Below are 25,370 nucleotides of genomic sequence, written 5' to 3'. Positions count from 1 at the left end.
CTGTCTCAGTCATTTTGCGTTTTCAAAACTTTGAATATATGAAATAGATATTTTATTTTGATTTGCACTGGAAAAATAATTGAATTTCAATTATTATTTTAATTTCTGCGAAGAACTTTGCAAAATTTCGAGTTTTGATTCATAAACATAACATTTTATTCAGTTGTTTTTGATGTTTGATTTAATTTGTGGGGTCGTTGCAAATAGTTTTCAAACTTGGTTATACACAAAGGACATAAACATTAGAAAGAATGCAACTGCCTGAAAAAAAACAATAAAAACATTGCAAAATATTTTTTCAAAGTCTTCAAAACATACAAAACAATAAAAATTTCATTAAATGCAAGATCAAAGCCTAAATATTTTTATCAGAATTGTTCTCTTCATAAGAAATTTTGTAAAAAAAAAAATTGAGTAAAAAAAACAAAACCAATTACAAATATCAAAACTTATGTTTCACGTAAATATCAAAAACTAAATACTTAGAAGTTTAAAAATTAATCAATTAAATTGAAAAAAATTAAATTTAAGCCATTTCATTAAAAATTTGATACTATGTTTTGGACTATATGTTTAAGTATACTGAATGTAAATTGTATTGTAATGCAATTAGATGTAAATAAGGTACCAAAAATTGTATTACGTTTAAAACTGTAGAAATATTTTTTAAATAAATTATTTATTTCTTGCAATTTAGCCTCTGTTTTAGAAATAAATTTTGTTATTTAAATCAAATTTTAACACTCAAAAAATAATTATTTGAAAATATAGCAAAATACTTAGGCCTTCATATTTTATATTTCGTTTTTTCAGCCAAAGGTTTGCATAATAGCTTTTAAAGCGACCAAATGTTTGCCTTGATGTATTTTTTGACTAATTTTATAAAATTGAGCATGCCAGAAAAACACTTCGTTTGAAAACCGAACACAGATATAAGCCAAATTTAAATTCTCTTTTTATTAAGTATTTCTTTTCGTTATGAAGTTGTAATAAAACATAATTTGCAAAATTGTAGCATAGAAAAAATAAAACATTTTCCGATGTTGTTACATATTTCCATAAAAAGTGGAATTTCAAACCGAACCTTGAAAACACTTCTTTTTATATAATTTTTTAAAACCTTTATTTAATATGATTTGAATTCTTCGTTTCAAAATCAACAACAAGTGTTTGAGTTTTAAAACATAATTCAAAATGGAAATCACTTCATAAAGAAATTTTTGGTTTTAGAAATTTTACTTTTTGAAAAAGGAAACATTAGGTTTCTTTCATGCAAAAACCTTGCCATATTTAGAAAGAATCAAATCAAAATCAAGAAAAAAACATTATTTTCCGTTCTTCACTCTGGACTTCCAAAACATTAACTATCATTTCACTGGCCATGCCGATGCCAAAATTCGTTTCATTCCACCCATTCAGGCAGCATCGGGGGCTATACAATTGGATACAAATTTGAATTTTTGAAATGTGATCACACTCATTCCGGAAACTTCAGCCTGGCATGCAATGCGTCCGATTTTTTTTTTCGAATGACAAAGGGCTCAAACACAACGTGGTTCGGTTTAGAACTCGTCCTTTGGTGACGGTCTGTTTCCAAATGATTTGAAACATATTTTTGTCCGGAACCTGGCGTTTCATGTTTCGTTTTGATTTATTGGACACTGGACTGGGACTGGGGGCATCAGTCACTGTTCATGCTAAATTGTAGAGATGAAGCTGTTTGAATATGTTGGCTGCAACATGTTCGTTTTTTTCGCTAGAAGAAATGCATTTCAAATTTGGAAACAAATTGAATTTTGTAAGTAACAGCATTATGATGCGGTAAATAGGTATGGTTTACCATATGTGCTTTTTTATAGTTAAACCTATCTTCAATTCCATTTTTGTAATCCCCAGAACCATTCCCGATAATGACCAACCTTTTACAGAAATCAGTCACTTTTGAAAGATATCAGAACTCAATTTTCCTCACCCCATTACACAGTTGGCCTGCTCTGTGTGAATTTGCCCCTAAGTGGAATGATAAATTTTGCGCCAAAAGTTTTCCTCCCTCCATTTGCCAAATAGTGCATACTCACTGGGAAACTCAACTGCTAACCGCACCGGTTGCAAAAGATCTTAACTCCCACACACACACACACACACTCAGCCACAAACTCACTCTCGGAAAAAGATAATGCAATTTCATGTGTGCAATCCGAGAGTTGCATCAACTCTTAGTTCCTGACTTGGTTTGGAGTTGCTTCCTCGGATGTGGGGCATCACTACTCGAAATTCCGGGGAAAATGTTTTCCTCCGCCACAAATTTTTGGGTTTCCCATGCGGAGGAAGGAGAAAAGAGGCGAGAGGGCTCCCGGCAACAGCTCAAACGAAAACTTTATCGATGACACACCGACTTACCCCATGTGCATTTGGCCCAAAAACGAGGTTTCGAGGTTCAGCAGCGTTTCGTTTATCATTCCGAGACCGGGATTTGTCTTCCCCAGTCAACGTCATCCGTTCAAAAGGAGGAATTTAAGGTGGAAACCCTTGAACGGTGTTTATTACAAGTTTTTCGTTTAAGAAAATTGCATTAATGTTACTCGAAAATAGGTCTAAGATATACGAAAAAAATCGTAATATTTAAGAAACAATTATAGGATATTTCATTTTTCAAGATTTAAACATTGCAAATGAGTGATAGAAAAGCTATCAATTGATTATCTCTGCACCAAAAACATCCGAGAGGATAGCTTGTGAGATCTCTTCTTGTGTCTCGTGACTCCCAGCGATGTCATTCTCTCTCTATCACTCCTCCCCTTTTCCTAGACTATGCGCTCTCACCGCTAAGTCGCTCAATCTCTCTGAAAACTGCAATGAGAGAACGCGAGATGGCGATTAGGAGCCGACCACGCTCGACGTCCCGTTAAACTGCGTTTGCAAATTTTTTGGTTTTGTGGCGGCTTTTGTGGTAGGATGATCGTGGAAGCGGGAATGAGAGAGAAAAGGAAAAAGGCAATTGTGTAAACACGAAAACGTGTTCGGCTATGTTCGGCGCTGAGAGTTTCAATAAGGAGAGAAGAGCAGATGTATTTGAGGCATGAATATTCAGGCGGGATAATTGAAGTTGCTAAGAGCTGATATTTTGATATTTTAACAACCCTGTCCTTATGCATAAGGCCGTCCCAAAAAAATGAAAAGTTGTCAACTCTTCGGTGCTCTCCCTAGAATGATAGATTAGGATGTCAGGAACAATGTTTTCATACAACAAAAAATTCCCAAACATGGTTTACAACTCGCGCGCGGAGCTTGAATGAAAAAAGTGCATTTTCCGCGTATTTTTCAGAAATGCGCGTAACAATCATACTAAAGTCATTCGAATTTGGTCGCCTTGGGCTTCAAGTGATAGTTTAATGTCCTCTGAACAAATTTCTGTATAGACATAGTCCATAAAAGCTTGTGTTTGGGCATGGCAGGGCATTTTAGGGAGAAAAATTTGTATTTTTTAGACAAAAAATTTCAAAAATCACTCCCCAAAACCAGCCAAAAAATGTGGCAGCCAAAACTAATGCATTCAGCTTATAGAAAATTTTACGGAGATCATTTTGCTTTTTTTAACATTCAATTTATGTTCACGCAAAGCCGAGATATTTGCATTTTAGTGAACAAAAAGTGACGAATTTTCAAAATTCTTGATATAACTATAAGCGTTTTTAGCATAAAACATTGGCTACTGCGATTACAAACGAGAAGGCATATATTTTGGATATATTTATTTTGTTCGCTCAAAAACGATATATGTTAATAAAATTTCATGAAAAAACATTAGATTTTCTCACAATGTGACGTAAATGACATATTTAAAAGTACTGCTATGTGCTCTTCTCGATATGAACAAATAAAGCTCTAATGGGTAACTTTTTTTGAAAAAATAAGTTTTTTTAAATGAATTTGTTTCATTCGAATGTACATACATAAAAAAATCACGTTCACAGCTTGGAGATATGAACTTTAATAAAATTAATTTTAATTTATGATTTTGTGTCGTTTACGTCACATTGTGAGAAAATCTCATGTTTTTTCATGAAATTTTATTAACAAATTTCGTTTTTGAGCGAACATAATAAATATATCCAAAATATATGCCTTCTCGTTTGTAATCATAGTAGCCAATGTTTTATGCTAAAAACGCTTATAGTTATATCAAGAATTTTGAAAATTCGTCACTTTTTGTTCACTAAAATGCAAATATCTCGGCTTTGCGTGAACATAAATTGAATGTTACAAAAAGCAAAATGATCTCCGTAAAATTTCCTATAAGCTGAATGCATTAGTTTTGGCTGCAACATTTTTTGACTGGTTTTGGGGAGTGATTTTTGATTTTTTTGTCTAAAAAATACAAATTTTTTCTCCCTAAAATGCCCTGCCAGCCCCAACAACAAGCTTTTATGGACTATGTCTATACAGGAATTTGTTCAGGGGACATTAAACTATCACTTGAAGCCCAAGGCGACCAAATTTGAATGACTTTAGTATGATTGTTACGCGCATTTCTGAAAAATACGCGGAAAATGCACTTTTTTCATTCAAGCTCCGCGCGCGAGTTGTAAACCATTTTTGGGATTTTTTTGTTGTAAGAAAACAATATTCCTGACATCCTAATCTATCATTCTAGGGGTGAGCACCGAAGATTTGACAACTTTTCATTTTTTTTTTTTGGGACGGCCTATTATGCATGTATCAAAATTTCCGTGATTATCTATGCTACAACTTTGTAGAATATTGTTACACTCTAAAAGATTACCCTTTTTTCTTAATGAAAAAAATACTTTCTGGTTATTGCTGATTCGGAAAGTACATGAAATTTCGTTTAAAATGTCCCAGTTTTTTTTTACAGTCGAGTAACGAGAAATGGCAGAATTTTCAAAACTATTATTTTTGATGATAAATACTTTTTATTGAATTCTTACAATTCAAGCTTGCTTGAAAGAATTACCCATGTCAAACTTTATGATTTTTCAAAAATAATAAATAAAAGAATTTTCCTGGTTAAAATAATGATCTTTTTTTTCGTAACAAATGGTATATCTTTTTTGCCTTCCTCACCTTACTGAGGAAAGGCTATAAAATCACTCGAAAAATGAACTTCTTAATTCGACCTCGTAGACCCACCTTCAGGTATACCTATCGACTCAGAATCATGTTCTGAGCAAATGTCTGTGTGGATGTGTGTAGGTGGGTGGACAAAAAAATTGTCACTCGATTATCTCCGGACTGGATGAACGGATTTTGACCGTATTAGTCTCATTCGATCCGTCTTGGGGTCCCATAGGTCTCTATTTAAAATCAGCAAGTTTAGTTAAGTACTTCAAAAGTTATGCTAAAAAAACTATCGTGACTACATTTCAGAAGATTGTAAAAAGGGTGGTTTTTGTAAGAAAGCCCGTCATGCTATACATTTTTAGAAAGGTATTGAAAAGACCTTTCCAACGAGCCCAAAACATTGAAGATCTGACAACCCTATCAAAAGTTATAAGCACTTAAGTGTTATTTATCCACTTTTTTGAGGCCGGATCTCATAAATTTTGATGAAAACGTTGTCCGGATCTACCATGCGACACATCGTTAGATGGGTAATCAAAAGACCTTTCCAACGAGCCCAAAACATTGATGATCTGACAACCCTATCAAAAGTTATAAGCACTAAAGTGTTATGTATTCTTTTTGTTTAGGCCGGATCTCATATATTTTGATGAAAACCTTGTCCGGATCTACCATGCGACACATCGTTAGATGGGTAATCAAAAGACCTTTCCAATGATGCCAAAACATTGAAGATCTGACAACCCTATCAAAAGTTATAAGCACTTAAGTGTTATTTATCCACTTTTTTGAGGCCGGATCTCATAAATTTTGATGAAAACGTTGTCCGGATCTACCATGCGACACATCGTTAGATGGGTAATCAAAAGACCTTTCCAATGATGCCAAAATATTGAAGATCTGACAACCCTATCAAAAGTTATAAGCACTTAAGTGTTATTTATCAACTTTTTTGAGGCCGGATCTCATAAATTTTGATGAAAACGTTGTCCGGATCTACCATGCGACACATCGTTAGATGGGTAATCAAAAGACCTTTCCAATGATGCCAAAACATTGAAGATCTGACAACCCTATCAAAAGCTATAAGCACTAAAGTGTTATGTATTCTTTTTGTTTAGGCCGGATCTCATAAATTTTGATGAAAACGTTGTCCGGATCTACCATGCGACACATCGTTAGATGGGTAATCAAAAGACCTTTCCAATGATGCCAAAATATTGAAGATCTGACAACCCTATCAAAAGTTATAAGCACTTAAGTGTTATTTATCAACTTTTTTGAGGCCGGATCTCATAAATTTTGATGAAAACGTTGTCCGGATCTACCATGCGACACATCGTTAGATGGGTAATCAAAAGACCTTTCCAATGATGCCAAAACATTGAAGATCTGACAACCCTATCAAAAGCTATAAGCACTAAAGTGTTATGTATTCTTTTTGTTTAGGCCGGATCTCATAAATTTTGATGAAAACGTTGTCCGGATCTACCATGCGATACATCGTTAGATGGGTAATAAAAAGACCTTTCCAACGATGCCAAAACATTGAAGATCTGACAACCCTATTACAAGTTAGGAGTACTTAAGTGTTAATCATCCACCTTTTCGAGGCCGGATCTCATATATTTTGATGGAAACGTTGTCCGGATCTATCAGACGACCCATCCTTGGGTGCGTAATCAAAAGTCCATCCCAACGCTTTTTATTTTCTCGTTGGGCCGATATGGCCATCGAACCTAGCACACCATAATTTGACAACGGGACGGTAAGAAGGAATTTATTGAAATGATTACGCAATTACATTTTAAATGGATTATTATTCACAAAGGGAACGTTTCTGGAGCAAAATGTTTTTTTCCATTCCAGGCCCTAGTTGATGTCGCTTTCTTCGTTATATAGCTACTGCTAATCCGGATACTGAGTATCACGTGCTTTAGCTGCTGCAACCGACGACTTCTGGTGAACATTCGGAGGCTTGCGATCGAGGACCTAAGTCGGTTTACAAATATTTGAGAAGTTGCAGCTGCTGACGCCGATTCTAGGGCCGGAACGGACATCGATACGGTGTGCAGGGCTAAGCATTTATGCTGCTTAAGTTGCGGTCACTATGCAGCATTGCGAAGATTCGGGCACTGGGCAACGTGTAAATGGGACGGCACAATTTTATCCGTCTGGGCCATTCAAGTTTGAGGTGTCGTTTCATTTTTCACGCCAATCCTGTAAAAAATAAATCAAAATTATGTTTAGAAACCGGCAAACAACATATTTTTCATACTTACATAAATGAGAAAGAAAAGTTGTCTTCCACTTTGGAACCATTCTGAATAATTCATTTATTTTTAAGTTTTTTTCGCAGTTTTGCTTCACTTTTTGTCTCGTCTTAAGGAATTAAATTCAACGATGTAAACAACGGTAGGCTCAAAATATTCATCTGTCATTCTCCTGAACAACACCGCAGCTCTGACATTGACAGTTGATTAAACTGTTATACAACTTTTTCCTGACAGTTAAAGGCTGCGTGCTTAATATGAGCGTCGGCCCGTGTAAGACCATCTCCACCGGGCGCGCGCAGTACACGCTTACTGGGGGAACTCAATTTTTAAGTTCGTTCAATCAAAATGAAGTTCGGTTCAGCGATGTCAATTTTGAGATGGGTTTGTTTTGATTTTATTTGTCAAATTCGAGATCACTGAACCGAACTTCATTTTGCTTGGCAACTTTGCCGAAATCTGAGAAGTGGCAGTTTTGGACTTAGCGTTTTCACAGGTGTTTTGGTGTGTTTGCTAAAAGGAATATTTTATTTATAATATCTTCTAATTTTTTAGTTTTACAGCATTATTTGTGGCGTGCCGTGTCGGAGAGGAACCAGACACCAAGGAGCAGTAAAAGGAATTTCCACGGGGCGTTGTCAGGTTGCCCTCCAAAAGGGTCAACAAATGTTTCCCGAATTTCTCTAAAATTTACAATCTTTACATTTTCAGATCTTGATCCTCGACGATGGTCCACTCGGAAATGACCGTCCCGCCGGAACCATCTCCATTCCCTCCGATTGGCCTGCTGATAAAAGTTGGACGGGCTTGCAAAGACTACCTTGGTGCGGAGGACCTGGTAGGACGGTGACTGTTTAAGGCCATCCGGGTAGGAATGAAGACGGAAGGGGAGCCGGAATCGGAGGCGGACCTTGTCGTTGGTCAGCATGACGACCTTGGTGGGGAGGACCCGGCAAGACGGTAATGTTTGAACGACCGACGGACTGGGTGACGGTGAAGACGCAGGGGGAATCGGAACCGGAGCTGACTTTCGGCATCTATGCTTCCGGGCCGCGTGCTATTGGGGAACAAGTATTTTGTCGGGCGGAAGGCTGTGGAATGAGGTGGAGGTGATGCAGAAGGGTGCCAACTTAACGTTGCGGAAAGAGCTGGTCAATCGTGTGGTCAATGGAACCTGCGAGACAGTGAAGCCGATTTTACTGACGGATATTATTATGCTTGCGAATTGGTCCGTTTAGGCAGTTTTTTTAGGGGGAGTTTTTATTTCATAGAGACCCAGCGGGAATTTCTCGGTAACGTTCCGTAGTGCATTTTTTATATGAATTCTCCGGTAACTTTTCTCCGGTATGATTCCGATGCCGATTGTCCGAAAAAATATTCATAAGCTGCAAATTGTTCGGATTTTCGAAAATACTGGAAAAGGAGGAAGCATTTTTGCGAGGGAACTATTTTGAATGTTCCATGGGGTCCAGAGTAGTGGTTCCAAAAGAACGGCGTGCAATTCGGCCAAAAATATTGCTGGCCCGCTGTTCCGAGGTTCATCTTGGAATCAGGGGTTGGAACTAAATCTAAATTGGTTTAAAGCTATTTTTTTCATTTCAGCAAGAGGTTAAGATGATCGAAACGTCCGGTTCGAGCCATGAGTTTATGCCGTCGTTCCACGGGAGGCACAGCTTGACAGCTGCTCGTCCGGGGGATAAGACGCCAGACCAACACCGTCCGTTGCGCACAGGGTGACTGCGCGCGAACATCCTCCCGGCCCTTGAGGCGGATGCCTCAATCCATCGGAAGCGGGACCAGCTTGTGCACCGGCCGCTGATACTCCTTCTCTCCTCTGCGCACGGTGACGTTGCGAACGACGCCGTACGGGTCCGGATGTGCTGCGACGATCCTTGCGAGCTCCAGGATCAGGACCAGCTGTCCCGGATCCAGATTCTGCTGCACCGTTTGCCACTTGTTCCGGGGTTGGAGTGTGGCCACGTATTCGTCACGCCAGCGTGCCCAGATCTCGTCGACGTGGCGCTGAATCCGTTGTCACATGTCCAGACGGCCTTTCTTGATGTGGCTGATGTCCGGTTCCAGCAGCAGGTTGAGCGGCTGGTTGATGATAAAGTGGCCCGGCGTGAGGGCCTCGTATGAGTCAGGCAACGCAAAGAGCTTGCAAAAGGGACGCGAGTTCAAGCACGCCTCGATCTGCGTCAAGACGGTCGAAAGGTCCTCGTACGTCAGCGTCGTGTTCCCGAGCACCACTCGGAGGTGCTTCTTCATACTCTTCACCGCCGCTTCCCAGATTCCTCCCATGTGGGGGGCGGATGGAGTGATGAACGTCCACTTCACCTTGAGGACCGACATGTACTGGTTGACAGCTCGGTTGAGCTCAGGTGACTGCAGGTGCTCTCGGATGTGTCGGTCCGCGCCCACGAAGTTGGTTCCGCGGTCGGACCAGATCTCGCTGCTTATCCCACGAAGGGCGAACATGCGCTTGAGGGCGGTCAAGAACGCGCTCGTGGACAGGTCGGAAACGGCTTCTAGGTGCACTGCCTTGGTCGCGAGGCAAACGAAGGCAACGACGTAACCCTTCACTGTCTTGGCCGTCCGAAGGTTGGAGGTGCGGACGAGGATTGGACCCGCGAAGTCCACACCGCAGTGCACGAAAGGACGAGCCGGGTTCGTCCGTACGGAAGGCAGGCTTCAGCTGCGTCGCGGTTTTCGCCTTCATTCTGCAGCAGCGCGGTTTGGCAGCCAACGATCCAATATCTTTGGTTGAGTGTGGCGATCATCAGAGTTGGCCCTGCGTGCAGGTTGCGAAGTTGGACTTCTGACAGCAGCAAGTTCGTGTACCGGTGCTCTTTCGGGATGATCACAGGATGGCGCACGTCGTACGGCTGGTTGGAGTTCTGGAGTCGGCCACCAACCCGCAGAGTGCCATCTACGTCGACGAACGGAAACAAAGTCTTGAGCTTGCTGTTGCCTGGAAGCGGTGCGTTCTTGACCAGGCAATCGATTTCCGTCTGGAAGCTGTCGTGTTGAGCCGCTCGCGCCAGTTGCAAACAAGCGTCGTTGATCTTCTTCGGCGTCAGCGGTCCTTCCAGTTTGGGTGCGTTGGTGCGACGAGCCAGAGAGTTGAGCCGCAGACGGTTGTTCCAGCACAAGATACGCCCAGATGTGAGCCAGATCCGAGTAGCGGGTGAGCAGGAAAATCAGCGTTTCGTGGTCACACCAGGGCGGCAGCACGGCGCTCGCGAACAGACAGGGGATCGTAGTCCGCATCTCCAGCAGCTTATCCTCTTGGACCTCGCCCAGTGGTTCAGTGCGCCAGTAATTCTTGATCTCTTTCAGCCAGCTGGGGCCGTAAAACAGCTCAAGCGGCGTGATTCCCCGGGACGCGTAGTCGGCCGGGTGGTTCTTGGGCGACATGTGGAGCCAGTGTTTGCGCGACAGAAACTGCAGATTCTTGGATGTGCGGTTGGCCACGAACATTTTCCATAGGTCGAGTGGTTCGAGTGAATGCGGTGGCTCAGAATTGTTGCTGTTCACAAAATCCAAGAGTATGACGCTGTGAAGCTACACGCTATTCGAAAACTACCAACATCTGTTGAAGGACCTGTTCAACGCGGCGTTCGTGCCCGCTAGACCGACTTGAAGGAGGAGCTGCCGTCTAGTTTAATGGGGAGTGGGTGATTCCCAAGGACTGCTCGATATGGAACTCACAGCGACGGCCGGAGGTGTGCATCCAGGTCAACTGTTTGTCGAAGATTACTTGTAGCACAGCGAGCTGGACATTAGCTTCACGTACACCAAGCACATGTGGAAGGCCGGCCAGCGAAAGCGAGCGTGCGACCGGCTAAACAGAGTAGATCTTCAAAGCGGAGAGGAACCGAAATCCGCCGACTTCTCGCCCGTTGCTATATGCAACTCGGCCAACAGCATAACCACTTCGCGTGCTACGAAAAGCGGAAATGGCCATCAAGCACGACTCAAACTTCTACAAGGCGTGACATTTCAGGGCGTACATGAACTTCGAGGTCAAAAGCGGTATAGGATCGGAGAGTACGTTACTTTCCAGCTGATGCGCCGTGGAAAGACCTCGATGGCACTCGCCACTGATTTCTACGTTGTACGATCCCAAGGTCGGCGACAACATCCTCACCAAGTAGCTCGTTGCCGATTCGGCCTGAATTAATTGATCGCGAACAGCAGGAACTCGACAATCAGATTGTCGTCGACGGAATGGACTGCCCGGAGAACGCAGCAAGTCCTCGTGCAGGTTAAGGAGCGTAGGGAAAAGTGGCGAGCAAGAACCGTTGTCAGAACCAGCTGCTCCGATTATTCAACCGAACGGATATCGGCCAGAACAGCTGGCAACTTCACTCGCCGACGTCGGTAAACCGCTGCAGGACATCCTGATCGATGAGGGCAGCAACTTTTTACTGAGAGACATCGACAGTGCGCCACTTCCGACAGCTTGTATTTCTATCAGGCCACCGACAGCCAACCGTTGTATCTTAACTCGATGAACATCCGCATGCTGCACAAGGTTGGACAAGGGTTCGCTGAAGATTACCGTGAACATTTTTCTAAAGAACAGCTGCTCGATGATTTGCGGAAGTATCTTTCGCATCACCTCGTTTGCACCCAGTTTGAGATTGAACGATCGCTGGGAATTAGCCAAAAGCGCGCGTGCCGAGTGAATCCGCGAGAAGCAATTCTTTTAAATCATTGAGCCCCAGCTGGAAAAATCGATGGCTCGACCCGCCAAGATTCAGATCGATCCCATCAAGCGTTTCCCACATTGCAAACATCCATAAATTGAGTCGAGATTAAAACTTTGAATTTTTCAGTATGGAAGCGTCGGAAGCTACGACTTTCTATGGAACCCACCCTAGGAACCTGTCCAGGAACGGACCAATCCGCATCCCCCGGTACTTCGGCTGGCGCTGGTCTTTCGTGGCCAAAGGTAACACTCATTTGCAATTTCAATCTCTCCAATCTCACTTAAACTCCCGCTTCCAGATGCTATCCATCTCGTCCCGTTGACCTTCCCTCGGCACCGACCAGTTCCACAAACGCGTTTGAAATGCTGGCCACGCCGCCGGCTCCCAAACTGCTTCAGGTGACGGGCTCAAAAATGTCCGCTGTCCCGTCGGCGGAACGCCGTCGCAGATCCGGCTCGGTCTCTGCTGTCGACGCCAACGAGAAGCTGCTGGAAAGTGCACGCTACCCCGAGTTCCGAAACGATTTGGGTTGGGCATTGAGGCGGCGCTCGGTGTAGGAAGACCTCCAGAAGAACCTTGGCGAAGACAAAAAAACAGGCCGTCCCCACCGTGGAAGGATCATCCACACGACCAACCAGAACTCCAACCGCCTCCTCACACTCTGGTTTGACTTTGGTCAATACCGGTCTTTGACCCACCTGGTTCCAAGTGATCCGGAAGCTAAAAGTCCAAATCGACAACCCGCGCATTCAAATTAAAAAATAAAAATAAATAAAAACAAAAATAAAATTTTAATATAGTTCAACAAAAAAAAAGTAGCTCAGAACATTATTTTCCTCCTCACTACCATTCCGAACCGATTTCTATCCCTCGGAACCGTTTTCCTGCATTTCTGGAGGATTTTTCCGGTACCGCACGCATGTCAAATTTGAGATCGGCTTCACCATGTTAAAATTAAGTTCGGGTACTCGATGTCAAATTTGTATGGCTACGGTTTGCGCCGTTTTGATTGGATCCACTCAAATTTGAGTTCCCCTGGTAAGCGTGTAAGGATTTGGAAGCGCTCCACCATCACTCATCCCCACACCGGTCGCTCACAAACGCGCTCATAAAATAGCAGCTCGACCCTCGGTGAACAGCGGGTGACCAAATTTAGTCGCCCGCTAGTAGCGCGCACAAATATTTGACATCTGCTTGAAGTTAAAGGAAAATCAAGATTTTTGCCTTCCTCACCTTACTGAGGAAAGGCTATAAAATCACTCGAAAAATAAACTTCTTAATTCGACCTCGTAGACCCACCTTCACATATACCTATCGACTCAGAATCATGTTCTGAGCAAATGTCTGTGTGGATGTGTGCAGGTGGGTGGACAAAAAAAAATTGTCACTCGATTATCTACGGACTGGATAAACGGATTTTGACCGTATTAGTCTCATTCGATCAGTCTTGGGGTCCCATAGGTCTCTATTTAAAATCAGCAAGTTTAGTTAAGTACTTCAAAAGTTATGCTAAAAAAACAATTTTGGCGTATGTCCGGAAGATTTAAAAATTGTGGTTTTTGCAAGAAACCCTATCATGTTATACATTTTCAGAAAGGTATTGAAGATCTGACAACCTTATCAAAAGTTATTAGCACTTAAGTGTTATTTATACACTTTTTGGAGGCCGGATCTCAAATATTTCAGTAAAAAATATGTCCGGGTCCATCATGCGACCCATCGTTAGTTAGATAATTGAAAGACCTTTCAAATGAGCCTAAAACATCAAGGATCTGACAACCCTATCAAAAGTTATTGGCAATTAAGTGTTATTTATATACTTTCTGGAGGCCGGATCTGAGATATTGTGATAAAAATATTGTCTGAATCTTCCATGTGAACTTTCGTTGGATAGGTTTTTTTTTATCAGACCTTGCCGATGAGCCAGAAAAATTGAAGGTCTGCAAAAGAAATCAGTAATAAAATTGATTTGTTAAACATGTTAAGGGAATGTTGCTATTTTTACTGAATGTATTGACTTTATGAATGTGAGGAAGGCACCAACCACCTAAAGGTGGATTAAGTATCGTTTTTTTTATTTCAACACAGTAGAGTAGGATTTTAAAACCATTTTTTTTTTTCATAATAAGTTAGAAAGTATAAATACAGGAAAATGACAAAACACCGTATTTTTCGAAAATACTCAAATTTTCTTAATTCGCTATTTAAGTATCAAAAAAGCGACATTTTATTAGAAATTTCACTGTATTAGTGTTATTTCAAACATTTTTAACAAAATACCGTATTTTTTCAAAAATACTATTTTTAACAGTTTACAATAAGGGTATCAAACAAAGCAGAATTTTATTTGCATTTTCAATTTATTAGATTTTTTTCAAAAATATTGAAATTTTCATAATTTACAATATGGGTACTAAACAAAGCGAAATTAGTTATGAATTTTAACTTTATTACAGTTTTATTTGTAAAATTACATTTTATCACAAAATCCGTACTATATGGGTACCCAACGCAGCGGCATTTTGTTTGCATTTTAACGTCTTAATATTTTTTTAAAAAAATAAAATTTCACAACACACCGTATTTTTTCGAAAATACTAAAATTTTCATGTTTAGCAATTTTCATCACTTAATTGGATTTTTTTGTAAAATACTAAAATTTTAACAAAATACCGTATTTTTAGAGAAGTACTGTAACATGATCTTAACAAAGTTAATCGTAATACTATTTTCATCCAGCATATTGTAGATGACTACGGAAAAGATTACCTTTGAATTGATCTCGGCAATTATTTAAAAAATACTTTCAAAAAATATAACATAGAATTGATGTAATTATCCGTAAATTGACTTTTTGTATTTATTTATTTTTTATTTGGACGAAATTTCTGTCAAAGAGATTATGTCTCACCAGTGCAAGCGGATGGTTGTGTTTGTGTGCAAAGTGAAGAAAAACTCAGGATTGTGCCTGCGAGAATGGTGAGTGAAGGGACGCATTGGGGGAAATTATTCAATTATGGTTGTGTTTGAGTACAAAGTGAAAAAAAGCAAAAAAAAGAAAAAAACAAATTAGGAATGTGAGATGGATTTTTGCGGTGTTCGTTTTGTGTTGTGGGATCGTGAAAATCAGGAGTGAGTCGCGCTGTAGTTATAAAACAAGATCGATCTTGAAAATTATTCATTTTTATCGGTGAGTTATTGTCTGCTTCAAACCCTTTCTTCATCATCGCTGATTGGATGACAAGTCGACGATTGAGTTCGTTAGGGTTATCGCGTAACAAAATTATTTTGATTCATCAAGACCGTCGTCTTGCGCGAGTTTTTTTTTTTGTGTTGAAAAGACCTTCCCATAGCTCCGTAGCTCGGAGGGCTCGACGTCGGTTGTTTGTGTGTTAAGCCCTCTCCATAGCATCGTAGCTCGAGAGGCAACGAAAATCAATACCTTATCTAGCTAACATAAAAAAGATCGGAAGGCACTTGATGGTTTGTTCGTCGCGTCTATTGCGTAACAAATTTATGAACTAAATGATTATATAATTAAAAACCAGACTACGCTATCATTGCAGCATTGCGTTAACACCTCATTTTATAAATAAATATTATTTGGTTTTATCTTTCCACAGCCGGCTGTCTAAGATTAAACCATTTCATTAAAAATTTAACAATAGTTAAACGGGAAATGTCTCATCCGCAGCAACCGATTGTTTGCCTTGAGAATAAAATATAATACCTTTCAACTAACACTATGATTTTGGGTCGCATCATCATCTTCTATGATGAATCCTGACCAAACACCCTATCCTACTAACAAGTTTTCAGGTTCCTGGCGCTCGTGGGGTGTAAGCACAGAGTAAATCAGCTGCCCTAGTAGCAACCTGCGCTAACTAACATTCCCGTCCCTTAAAATCGAGATCTACAAACTAACATGGCGGGCGCCGTTGGTGACCAATGGCTGTTACCTATTCGCAACTGGTCTTGTTTTGGCAATCATGGTGTTTTATCTTTTCAGCGCATTCGTACATGCTGTTGATAAGGGAAATACCACTTGATAGTCGAAGCCTATGATCAGTAGTGCTGAAAGGATATTACGGTTCTGTTCAGCAACGGAGAAGGACAACCATGGGTGGTCTCTCATGCTCATGCTCATGCACGTGCTTTATTTGGACGAAATTTCTGTCAAAGAAGTTCCAAAATTTTGCGGGTTAATGATGTAAAATTCAAAACTCTGTAATTATATAGAATTTGTTCCCAAATTTATAATTTTATTTATTGGCAGGGAGTCCACTAAAATTTAATTCTGGCAATTAGAGCGTATTTAGGAAGCCCAAATCTATCATACCTTGACAAAACTGAGGCGTTTACTGGCATCAACTTTAAAAATGTCGAGTTGTGAAATGTGAGGAGTTGAACTAAAAAAGTATTCTAAGCTAATAAGACTCGAAGATTTCCTCATACACATGCCAAGGGTTAACACTTAAAAAGCAGCTCCCTGAGTAATGCGATGCCTTTTCCGGGATGACATCTCGAACTTTGCTTGTCACAGTAAGTCACACACGCACACACACACACAGCCACAACCCACAAACGCTCGTATCGTTTTCCACCAGAGCTTGAGGGCACATCGTGGAAGAGATACATCTGCTCTGCATCGAACGAACTCCCAAATGTGCCTCTGACGACATCGGATGCACTTTGGTTTTTGGGGAAATCAATTTATCTCTTCGTTTGCCAGCACTGAAGGGAACGATTAGGTATGATTGATGGAAAAGTGCTTCAATTAGGAGTGGGGGGGACAATTAGCCAGATTGGTTTGATTCGCAAAAATTGAGTAGGTTGATTGGATGATGTAAACGATAATTGCTTCGACCTTTTTGAGAGATTCTTTGCGTTGGAAAATTTCTATTGAAACTTGGGCGCATTTGTTATTCAAAGGATCATTAAAATGCAAACATAATTTCTACTTCTTTTTCCAGAAAAAAAGCAACATTCATCCTTTGATGACATAAGGTACGATATTTCAGGACCACTCCGCCCGCAACCGAGGGTGGTCAGCTGGTTGTAGTTGGAAAATTTAATTTTCTCTCTAAAATATCACACAAGCATTTATTCTGCCAATTCCAAACGTTGCAATGTTTGGTTCCGAAAAGCCCCCGTAAACAAGGATGATTGCGATCGAGGCTGCACCAGGCCACACTCCCGACGTGACATATTTATGTGTGGCACTGGGAGCTCCACAACCCCAAAAAATGTACTAAATTGAATAAATATAAATTCGGGCAGTTTATTTTAGAACATCACATATCACGTTTCGGAAGGAGCGCAATTTTGATACTCTCCTTTCACTGGAATTTGGGGATGTTTGTTGAAGTTGTGGTGCAGCACTGGGGTTGGTACAAAATTCAAAATAAGAATTAAATTTTATAAAAAGTATGCCACTTTACAATGGGAGCAAGTTTCTATCATGTAATTAACACATTAGAAGGAAGTTGAATTTCCATCGTTGCAGTTAAAATTTTATTTAACTTCAAGACCCACCCCAATCACCCCATAATCCAACTCAAAACCAGCCACAGACTGTACGTATGAGCATTCTGACGAGCTTCAGATCCGGCCAAACCAAACTGTTGCACTCAACAAAGTCACATCCAGTCGAAACAACATTTGGGGCTACCCCCAACAACCTCTGACACCCCTCGAAAGTACCATCGAGAGTGACCCCTAACCCGGACGACCAACATCAGGAAAACGATACCGTGTGTGTGTGCAAAGCTCGCTTGGCCAATACTCGTTGGACCACAGAAAACCTTGGGTCGAACCAACCCCAGCTCCTCCCTTGGCCCTTTCGCCAAATGTATGCAAAATTAATTGTATCAATTTTTGTGGACTGCTCCCGGAATGAAAACGAACATAAATACACAAAAGCACTAAACTGAAGGGAATCACTCCACGTGTTGGGCTGTGGCCACACTGGATGCTGTTGCAGGGTGGGTTTAATTCTGAGTTTTTTTTTTTATTATTAAAAATATTCAAAACACAACACTTTGTCGATTTGTTGCAAAGAAGATTATTTCTTTGATAAAGCACAACGTGTCAATGACCCTGGAACAATTCCCTTTGGCGAAATCGTTCCGGTTGAGCTTGTGCACTTGCTGCCTGTAATCCAACGACCCATCTCTCCACTCCACAGAGAGATTAGCTACGGATGGTGCCGAAAAACTCTGGACCCCAAGCAATGTTGATGCAGTTGATGCGATTGTTTGCCCTTTTACTGTTTACTGTGTTACTGGAAATTGAAATTGACTAACGACTTGCCGAAATGTGAATACTGAAAGGTGGTTGTAAAGAATTGCACAATGGGAAACTGTACTCTGCGAGAAGCAATTAGTTTTAAGTACTCGCATGAGAACGTTCCTTTTTGAGGGTTATCTTTGAAGGATATTCTTTAAAAAACAATATTGATAAATTTTCAATTCGATTTGATTTGAGAGTTGAGCTCTCTCTGATTTCGGTCATTCGTTTTTTAATGTATTTTTTAATCCGGCTGAAACCTTGTTGGTGCCTTCGGTATGCCCAAAGAAGCCATTTTGCATCATTAGTTCGTTTCTATAATTTTCCATACAAATTTGGCAGCTGTCCATACAAAAATGATGAATGAAAATTCAAAAATCTGTATCTTTTGAAGGAATTTTTTGATCGATTTGGTGTCTTCAGCAAAGTTGTAGGTATGGATACGGACTACACTGAAAAAAAAGTTACACGGTAAAAAAAATTGCTGATTTTTTATTTAACTTTTTGTCACTAAAACATGATTTGCAAAAAAAAACACTATTTTTATTTTTTTTTATTTTTTGATATGTTTTAAAGGACATCAAATGTCAACTTTTCAGAAATTTACAGGTTGTGCAAAAAATCTTTGAGCGAGTTATGAATTTTTGAATCAATACTAATTTTTTCAAAAAATCAAAAAATTTGTCGCAAAAATTTTTCAACTTCATTTTTCGATGTAAAATCAAATTTGCAATCAAAAAGTACTTTAGTGGAATTTTGATAAAGTGCACCGTTTTCAAGTTAAATCCATTTTTAGGTGACTTTTTTGAAAATAGTCGCAGTTTTTCATTTTTTAAAATTCGTGCATTTGTTTGCCCACCTTGAAAAAAAATATTTTTGAAAAGCTGAGTAAATTCTATATATATTGCATTTTTGAACTTTTTGCAGTGACAAAAAGTTAAATAAAAAATCACCAAAAAAAATTTTCCGCGTATCATTTTTTTTCAGTGTAGTCCATATCCATACCTATAATTTTGCCGAAGACACCAAATCGATGAAAAAATTCCTTCAAAAGATACAGATTTTTGAATTTTCATACATCATTTTTGTATGGCCAGCTGCCAAGTTTGTATGGAAAATTATATGGACAAACTAATGATGCAAAATGGCTTCTTTGGGCATACCGAAGGCACCAAAAAAGTTTCAGTCGGATTAAAAAATACAAAAAATCGAATGACCGAAATCTGAGAGAACTGCTCAAATGCCAACTTTTCAGAAATTTTCAGGTTGTGCAAAAAATATTTGAACGAGTTATGAATTTTGGAATCAATACTATTTTTTTCACAAATCGAAATATTGGTCGAAAAAAATTGTTAACTTCATTTTTCGATGTAAATTCACATTTGCAATCAAAAAGTATTTTAGTGAAATTTTGATAAAGTGCACCGTTTTCAAGTTATAGCCATTTTTAGGTAACTTTTTTTGAAAATAGTCGAAGTTTTTCGTTTTTTTAAAATAAGTGCACATATTTGCTCAATTTTTGAAAGAAATATTTATGAAAAGCTGAGAAAATTCTCTATATTTTGCTTTTTTGAACTTTGTTGATACAACCTTTAGTTGCTGAGATATTGATATTTGTAAATTTCCCTGGCATTCCCGAAATGCACCAATGTTTTGAAATTATACAAAAAAATAATTGGAGAACCTGATTTGATTTTAATTATTTCCATCTTCTGTTCATATTGAACTAATCAGCTTGTCTGTAAATTTCATGTCAAGGTTTAATTCAATAATATTTATTTCTGAGCATTCACCTCTAGGAATATTGTTTGCTTATATGTTGGACAACAAAACTTACGCTGTTATGGAATGAATATAAACTATTTTATTTTTGACAACCTTTTTAATGTTTTTTTTTCTGTAATATCATTTGAAAAAAAGATATTTACATCTTCCGGCCAAGATCAACATTGAGATTTGTTTGACTTCTTTTTACCTTGAACATGTTGGATGTAAATTGAACTGATATAATAAATTTTTTAAAAAAGGTTTGTGTGAGAAGAATTTGTTTCTAAGTATTTGAGAAATTACAGATTGAAGTTATAAATTTATGAAGCACGTGAGCTACCAAGGGCACAAGAGGTTAATTCAATGATTATTTATTTATTCACAAGTTGAACTTTTTGGTTTTTTTATTTTAACTTTATGGTCACTGAGACAAATTTAAAAGCAATTTTATGGTTGTGGAGCATAGATTTTCACTGTCCAAACATTTGATTTAAAAAAATCCAACTCAACAAAAATACTAATAATATTTTTTTTTTTAATTTGGGACGATTTGAAAGTTTTTAAAATAAGAAAGTTTATATATTTCCTCAAAGTGGCATGATTTTTTACAAGCAGTCAAGCCATTAATTGATCCTCACACTCATTTTGACCATTAAAACTTCTGATCAATCAGATCAGAATTCGAATAGTTTTCGTTAAATTTCAAATTTCCTGGAAATTCCTGGGATTTCCCGGGAAATTTGCTGAAAATTTCCCGTTTCCCGGGAATTTTGTAACCCCGGGAAATTGGACGCACTAGGTTTCAGTTTGAACAAAATAGTAAAGCAAGTTATTTTCTCCTTGAAAATCTAGTTCTCATGTTTTTTTTTAACTTGAACAACTTTTTATGAAATCACAACTCCAAGTTTTTTGCATTCTTTGGGCAACTTTATTATTATACGAAGATATTTTTCAATGGTTTGTTGATGGTTTCTTAGTTTTAAATGATTCAAAAAATTTATATTATCTCAATTTAACCTTAGCAGTACTTTTTTCAGACAAGGTGATTTGATTAATGTGAACGGTATTTTTAATTGAATTTTGAATCAAATAAAAATCTATCAGCTTATTATTTATTGAAAAATTTTGCCTAAAAGTAAAGAAAATGTAAACATTCACTCATATTTCAGAAATTCCTGGGAACCGGGATATTTTTTTATACAGCAAATCCCAGATTTTTTTAAGGACGAAAAATTTTACAAACTATCAGCATCAAAGGCCTTATCAATAAAGTTCAAAAAATCAAAAAGCCGGTGCAAATATTTTGAAAAGTTTTTGACCCTAGGCCCTGACCGTGGTCGAGGGGAGGGAAAAAAAATTAAACTAGCAAACAATAGTGTTATCATTTGAATAAAAGAAATGCAATATACACTTGTTAAGTTGTTTTGCAATCATTAGTTTTGAAAAAAGTCAAGATTTGACTAAACACAAATTTTAAGCGAAAAAAAACTTTTTGCGGTACTGTACATCAAAAATTTTCAAAAATTTAAAAGATTTTTGAATAAATCCAACATGCTCAAATTCATTTAAAACCCAGGGGAATGCCCAATTTTAAAGAGGTGGAAGGAGGGGGGGAGACATTTTTTTATAAATATTTGTCGATTAAATTTTATCACATTTTTAGTTATTATTTTCAGTTACTTGTGTCAAAAACTGCAGTATTCACAGTGTCACAAAACTAACAATACTCTTGTTTATTTCATCCCAATTATAGTTCATTGATTGTTTCGAATGCCAACCAGATGTTTTGTAGTGCTGTTGTTTACTGAATTAAGGTGACTTAACCCGAAGTTTTACAATGAAACAAGTTTAAATCCTTATCAATTTTGTTTATGCTCTTTCCAGCAAGTGCTCCCCCATTAACTTCTTCCTGCCAGATTTTTCATTCTAAATCCACCACCATAAAAAGCTCCCCGATTACAAGCCCCAAAACTGGCACAATGTAAAGCGGCGATAAAGTCGCTAAACCTGATGGCCGCTCGCACCGCGTGGGTGGGACACACTCAACTCTTCCTTCCTTAATTCCCCAAAATATTGGCCACTTTAGGGTCAACTTTGCCCGCGTGTAACCGCCCTGCCAGCGGCTGAACCAAAAACGCTCATTCCTCCACCGGGGAGCAGAATAAACACGTGAATCGAGTTCCCTCCAGGCTTGGGGGGGGGGGGAGAGAGGGGGGAAACGCAAGTTCAAAGCGGGAAAATCACGTTCCAGTGGCCGCGGGGATAGCACTCATGAAGCGTCGTTTTTTCGCCATGAATAGACCTACAACAGGGTGAAAGCAAAATAAGGGGGGCTAAAAGTTGATTATCTCGTAAAATCAGTGAAAATATGGTTCGTGATCCCGGGTGCCAGATGGGATACAGCCCAGCTTCTCCCAGCTTCCGGTGGACTATCTTTAAAAGCAACAGTAATGACCTGTTTTGGGGGGGGGGGGGGGGAGGAGGACAACGGGGAAACATTTTCGTGGAGCCAATGAATTCTGGCAAGAACGATTAAGGCTGGCACGAAGTCACTTGACGATAAGCTAAACGTGAGAGGAATACGTTATATAATTTCATTAATTTTGTTACCTACTTTTGTATGATTTCATAACATTTTTGTAATGCTTCAATTTTTTCAGATTTAATTTTAAATGGATTTTCAATAGCTTGAGTTTTATTACTATTTTTTTTAATAATATAATTCTATTTAAAAATACAGAGCCTTTGAAAAAAACATAAAACTCTTAAATACACTAATATGCTGAAAGTTGTTTAAAAAGTCGTGAACAACTAGTTTATGTCTGAAAATCAGTTAACCATGCAATCTAAACTGTTCCGGAGAATTTTTGCCCCGGCTTTTACTTCGAGCACTGCAATTTACATTTTCAGTGTAAATTATCAATTTTACCTGATGAATGTGTGTGTGTGCAACCAACCAAATGGGACCACGCGGCCGCTTCTTACAAATTGAGTTGTTTCCATGTATTTTAGATCTACATTCTATACATGCAAATAACTCGCATAGGCATTTGGAAGGTGTTAGCTCGCCGAGCTTCGGTGACCCATTTCTACGCTGGCTAGCCGAGCGCGAGGTACTTCAGCTTTATCGACAAGCCCCGCCCTGAAGAACGTTTGCACCAATCGGATTCAAACATTATTTAGAACTTCCGAACCCTTGCCATATGGACAAGGACCCAGCGCGTATATAGTTGATATGTATTCCTAGTTCCAGTCATGGCTCACCAAGTCGCGATGGCCTAGTGGTTAGCATTTTTGCTTACCAATCCAAAGGACGGAGGATCGAACCCCAACTCGAGCGACTTTGATTTTTCGTTCATATTCAGAGTTGCAAAATTAATATTTCCTATACTTTCTCGATAGGAGCAGATGGAAATCGAACCCAGGATCATTCGCTTAGAAAGCGAACACCGTAACCAGTCAGCCACGGCCACTCCCATCAATTTTACCTGATAAATGCTGCAAAAGTTATTGAACTAAAACCTTTCACACTTCCAGAGAAGTAATGTTGCTGGTTGTTTTCGACAGAACACATCTAATCACATCTAAACAATATTTTCAAAAATCGGAAAACCTATTTTTAGTAGTAAACATCTAACTTTAAGTGGCTTTTTTCTAAAATTCTGTAAAGTACTTTTCGATTTCAAACTCAAGTTTACATTATAAATAGGCTTAGTGATTTTTCACGCTTGAAAATCGCAAATTTCACGGGGACCTCAACTTCAAAACATCAAGTTTCACGCAAATTTTGCGGAACGTGAAACATTTGAAAATAACTCTGAAAATCTTATGTTTAAATCACAGAAACTACTTTTTATGCTTCATTATATAGTATTCTTCAATAAACTAAAAAAAAATCTTTAATAAATTTGACCGTGACACAAAAACAATTCCTGCTATTTTTTAAAAGAGATTCCACCTAGTTTATGGATGGACTCTATATTTATTTTGAAATAAAATGTAGGGCATGCGTATTCTCATTTATTGAACAATTTTTTTTAATATTCCAGTTCAAAAATTTCCCTCATTTGCTTCATTTTATTTAATTTCAAATCAGAGCAAGATTTGATAATCTTGTCCAGCAACAATGAGTGAATTTTTTTAATTTTTGCCTCATTTTGCACATTAATATTTTTTTAAGGTTTTCATCTCCCTTTTCAAAATTTACATTTAAAATCAAAAGCAAAAATATTTTTTTTTTGTGAGTAATTCTCTGAGATTTCGGTCATTCGATTTTTTTTTGTATTTTTTAATCCGGCTGAAACTTTTTTGGTGCCTTCGGTATGCCCAAAGAAGCCATTTTGCATCATTAGTTTGTCCATATAATTTTCCATACAAATTTGGCAGCTGTCCATACAAAAATGATATGTGAAAATTCAAAAATCTGTATCTTTTGAAGGAATTTTTTGATCGATTTGGTGTCTTCGGCAAAGTTGTAGGTATGGATATGGACTACACTGAAAAAAAATGATACACGGTAAAAAAATTTGAGATTTTTAATTTAGCTTATTGTCACTAAAACTTGATTTGCACAAAAAACATTCGTAAAATTTTTCGATCTTTTCGAAAACAATATTTTCAAAAAAATTAAATCAAGACTAAGCTTTAAAATGGGCGTAATATTGAATGTTTGGCCCGTTTGAAATGTTAGTCTTGATTTTAAATTTTTGAAAATATTTTTTTCGAAAATTGTAATTCGAACATTCTAAATCGGACCTGGGTAATTCTCTACCAACTCACACGAAATCGGGAAAAGTTGCCCCGACCCCTCTTCGATTTGCGTGAAACTTTGTCCTAAGGGGTAACTTTTGTCCCTGATCACGAATCCGAGGTCCGTTTTTTGATATCTCGTGACGGAGGGCGGTACGACCCTTCCATTTTTGAACATGCGAAAAAGAGGTGTTTTTCAATAATTTGCAGCCTGAAACGGTGATGAGATAGAAATTTGGCATCAAAGGGACTTTTATGTAAAATTAGACGCCCGATTTGATGGCGTACTCAGAATTCCGAAAAACGTATTTTTCATCGAAAAACAATAAAAAGTTTTAAAATTCTCCCATTTTCCGTTACTCGACTGTAAAAATTTTGGAACATGTCATTTTATGGGAAATTTAATGTACTTTTCGAATCTACATTGTCCCAGAAGGGTCATTTTTTCATTTAGAACAAAATTTTTCATTTTAAAATTTCGTGTTTTTCTAACTTT

At 38.6% G+C, this 25,370-nt stretch overlaps 1 protein-coding gene across 1 annotated transcript; it reads right to left on the bottom strand.

Annotated features, from left to right (window-relative positions):
• Window positions 1–9,389: 9,389 nt before the first annotated feature.
• On the bottom strand, window positions 9,390–10,835 carry LOC119766462. Its single transcript, XM_038251018.1, has 3 exons — window positions 10,472–10,835; window positions 9,998–10,440; window positions 9,390–9,941 (listed from the first exon to the last, which is right to left on the bottom strand). Exons 1-3 carry the CDS (start codon window positions 10,833–10,835, stop codon window positions 9,390–9,392), a joined length of 1,359 nt encoding a protein of 452 aa, XP_038106946.1.
• Window positions 10,836–25,370: the final 14,535 nt, after the last annotated feature.

This window comes from Culex quinquefasciatus, chromosome 2 (assembly GCF_015732765.1).
Source record: "Culex quinquefasciatus strain JHB chromosome 2, VPISU_Cqui_1.0_pri_paternal, whole genome shotgun sequence".
Lineage (NCBI taxonomy): Eukaryota > Metazoa > Arthropoda > Insecta > Diptera > Culicidae > Culex > Culex quinquefasciatus.
This window is presented reverse-complemented; position numbering and strand designations above follow the sequence as displayed.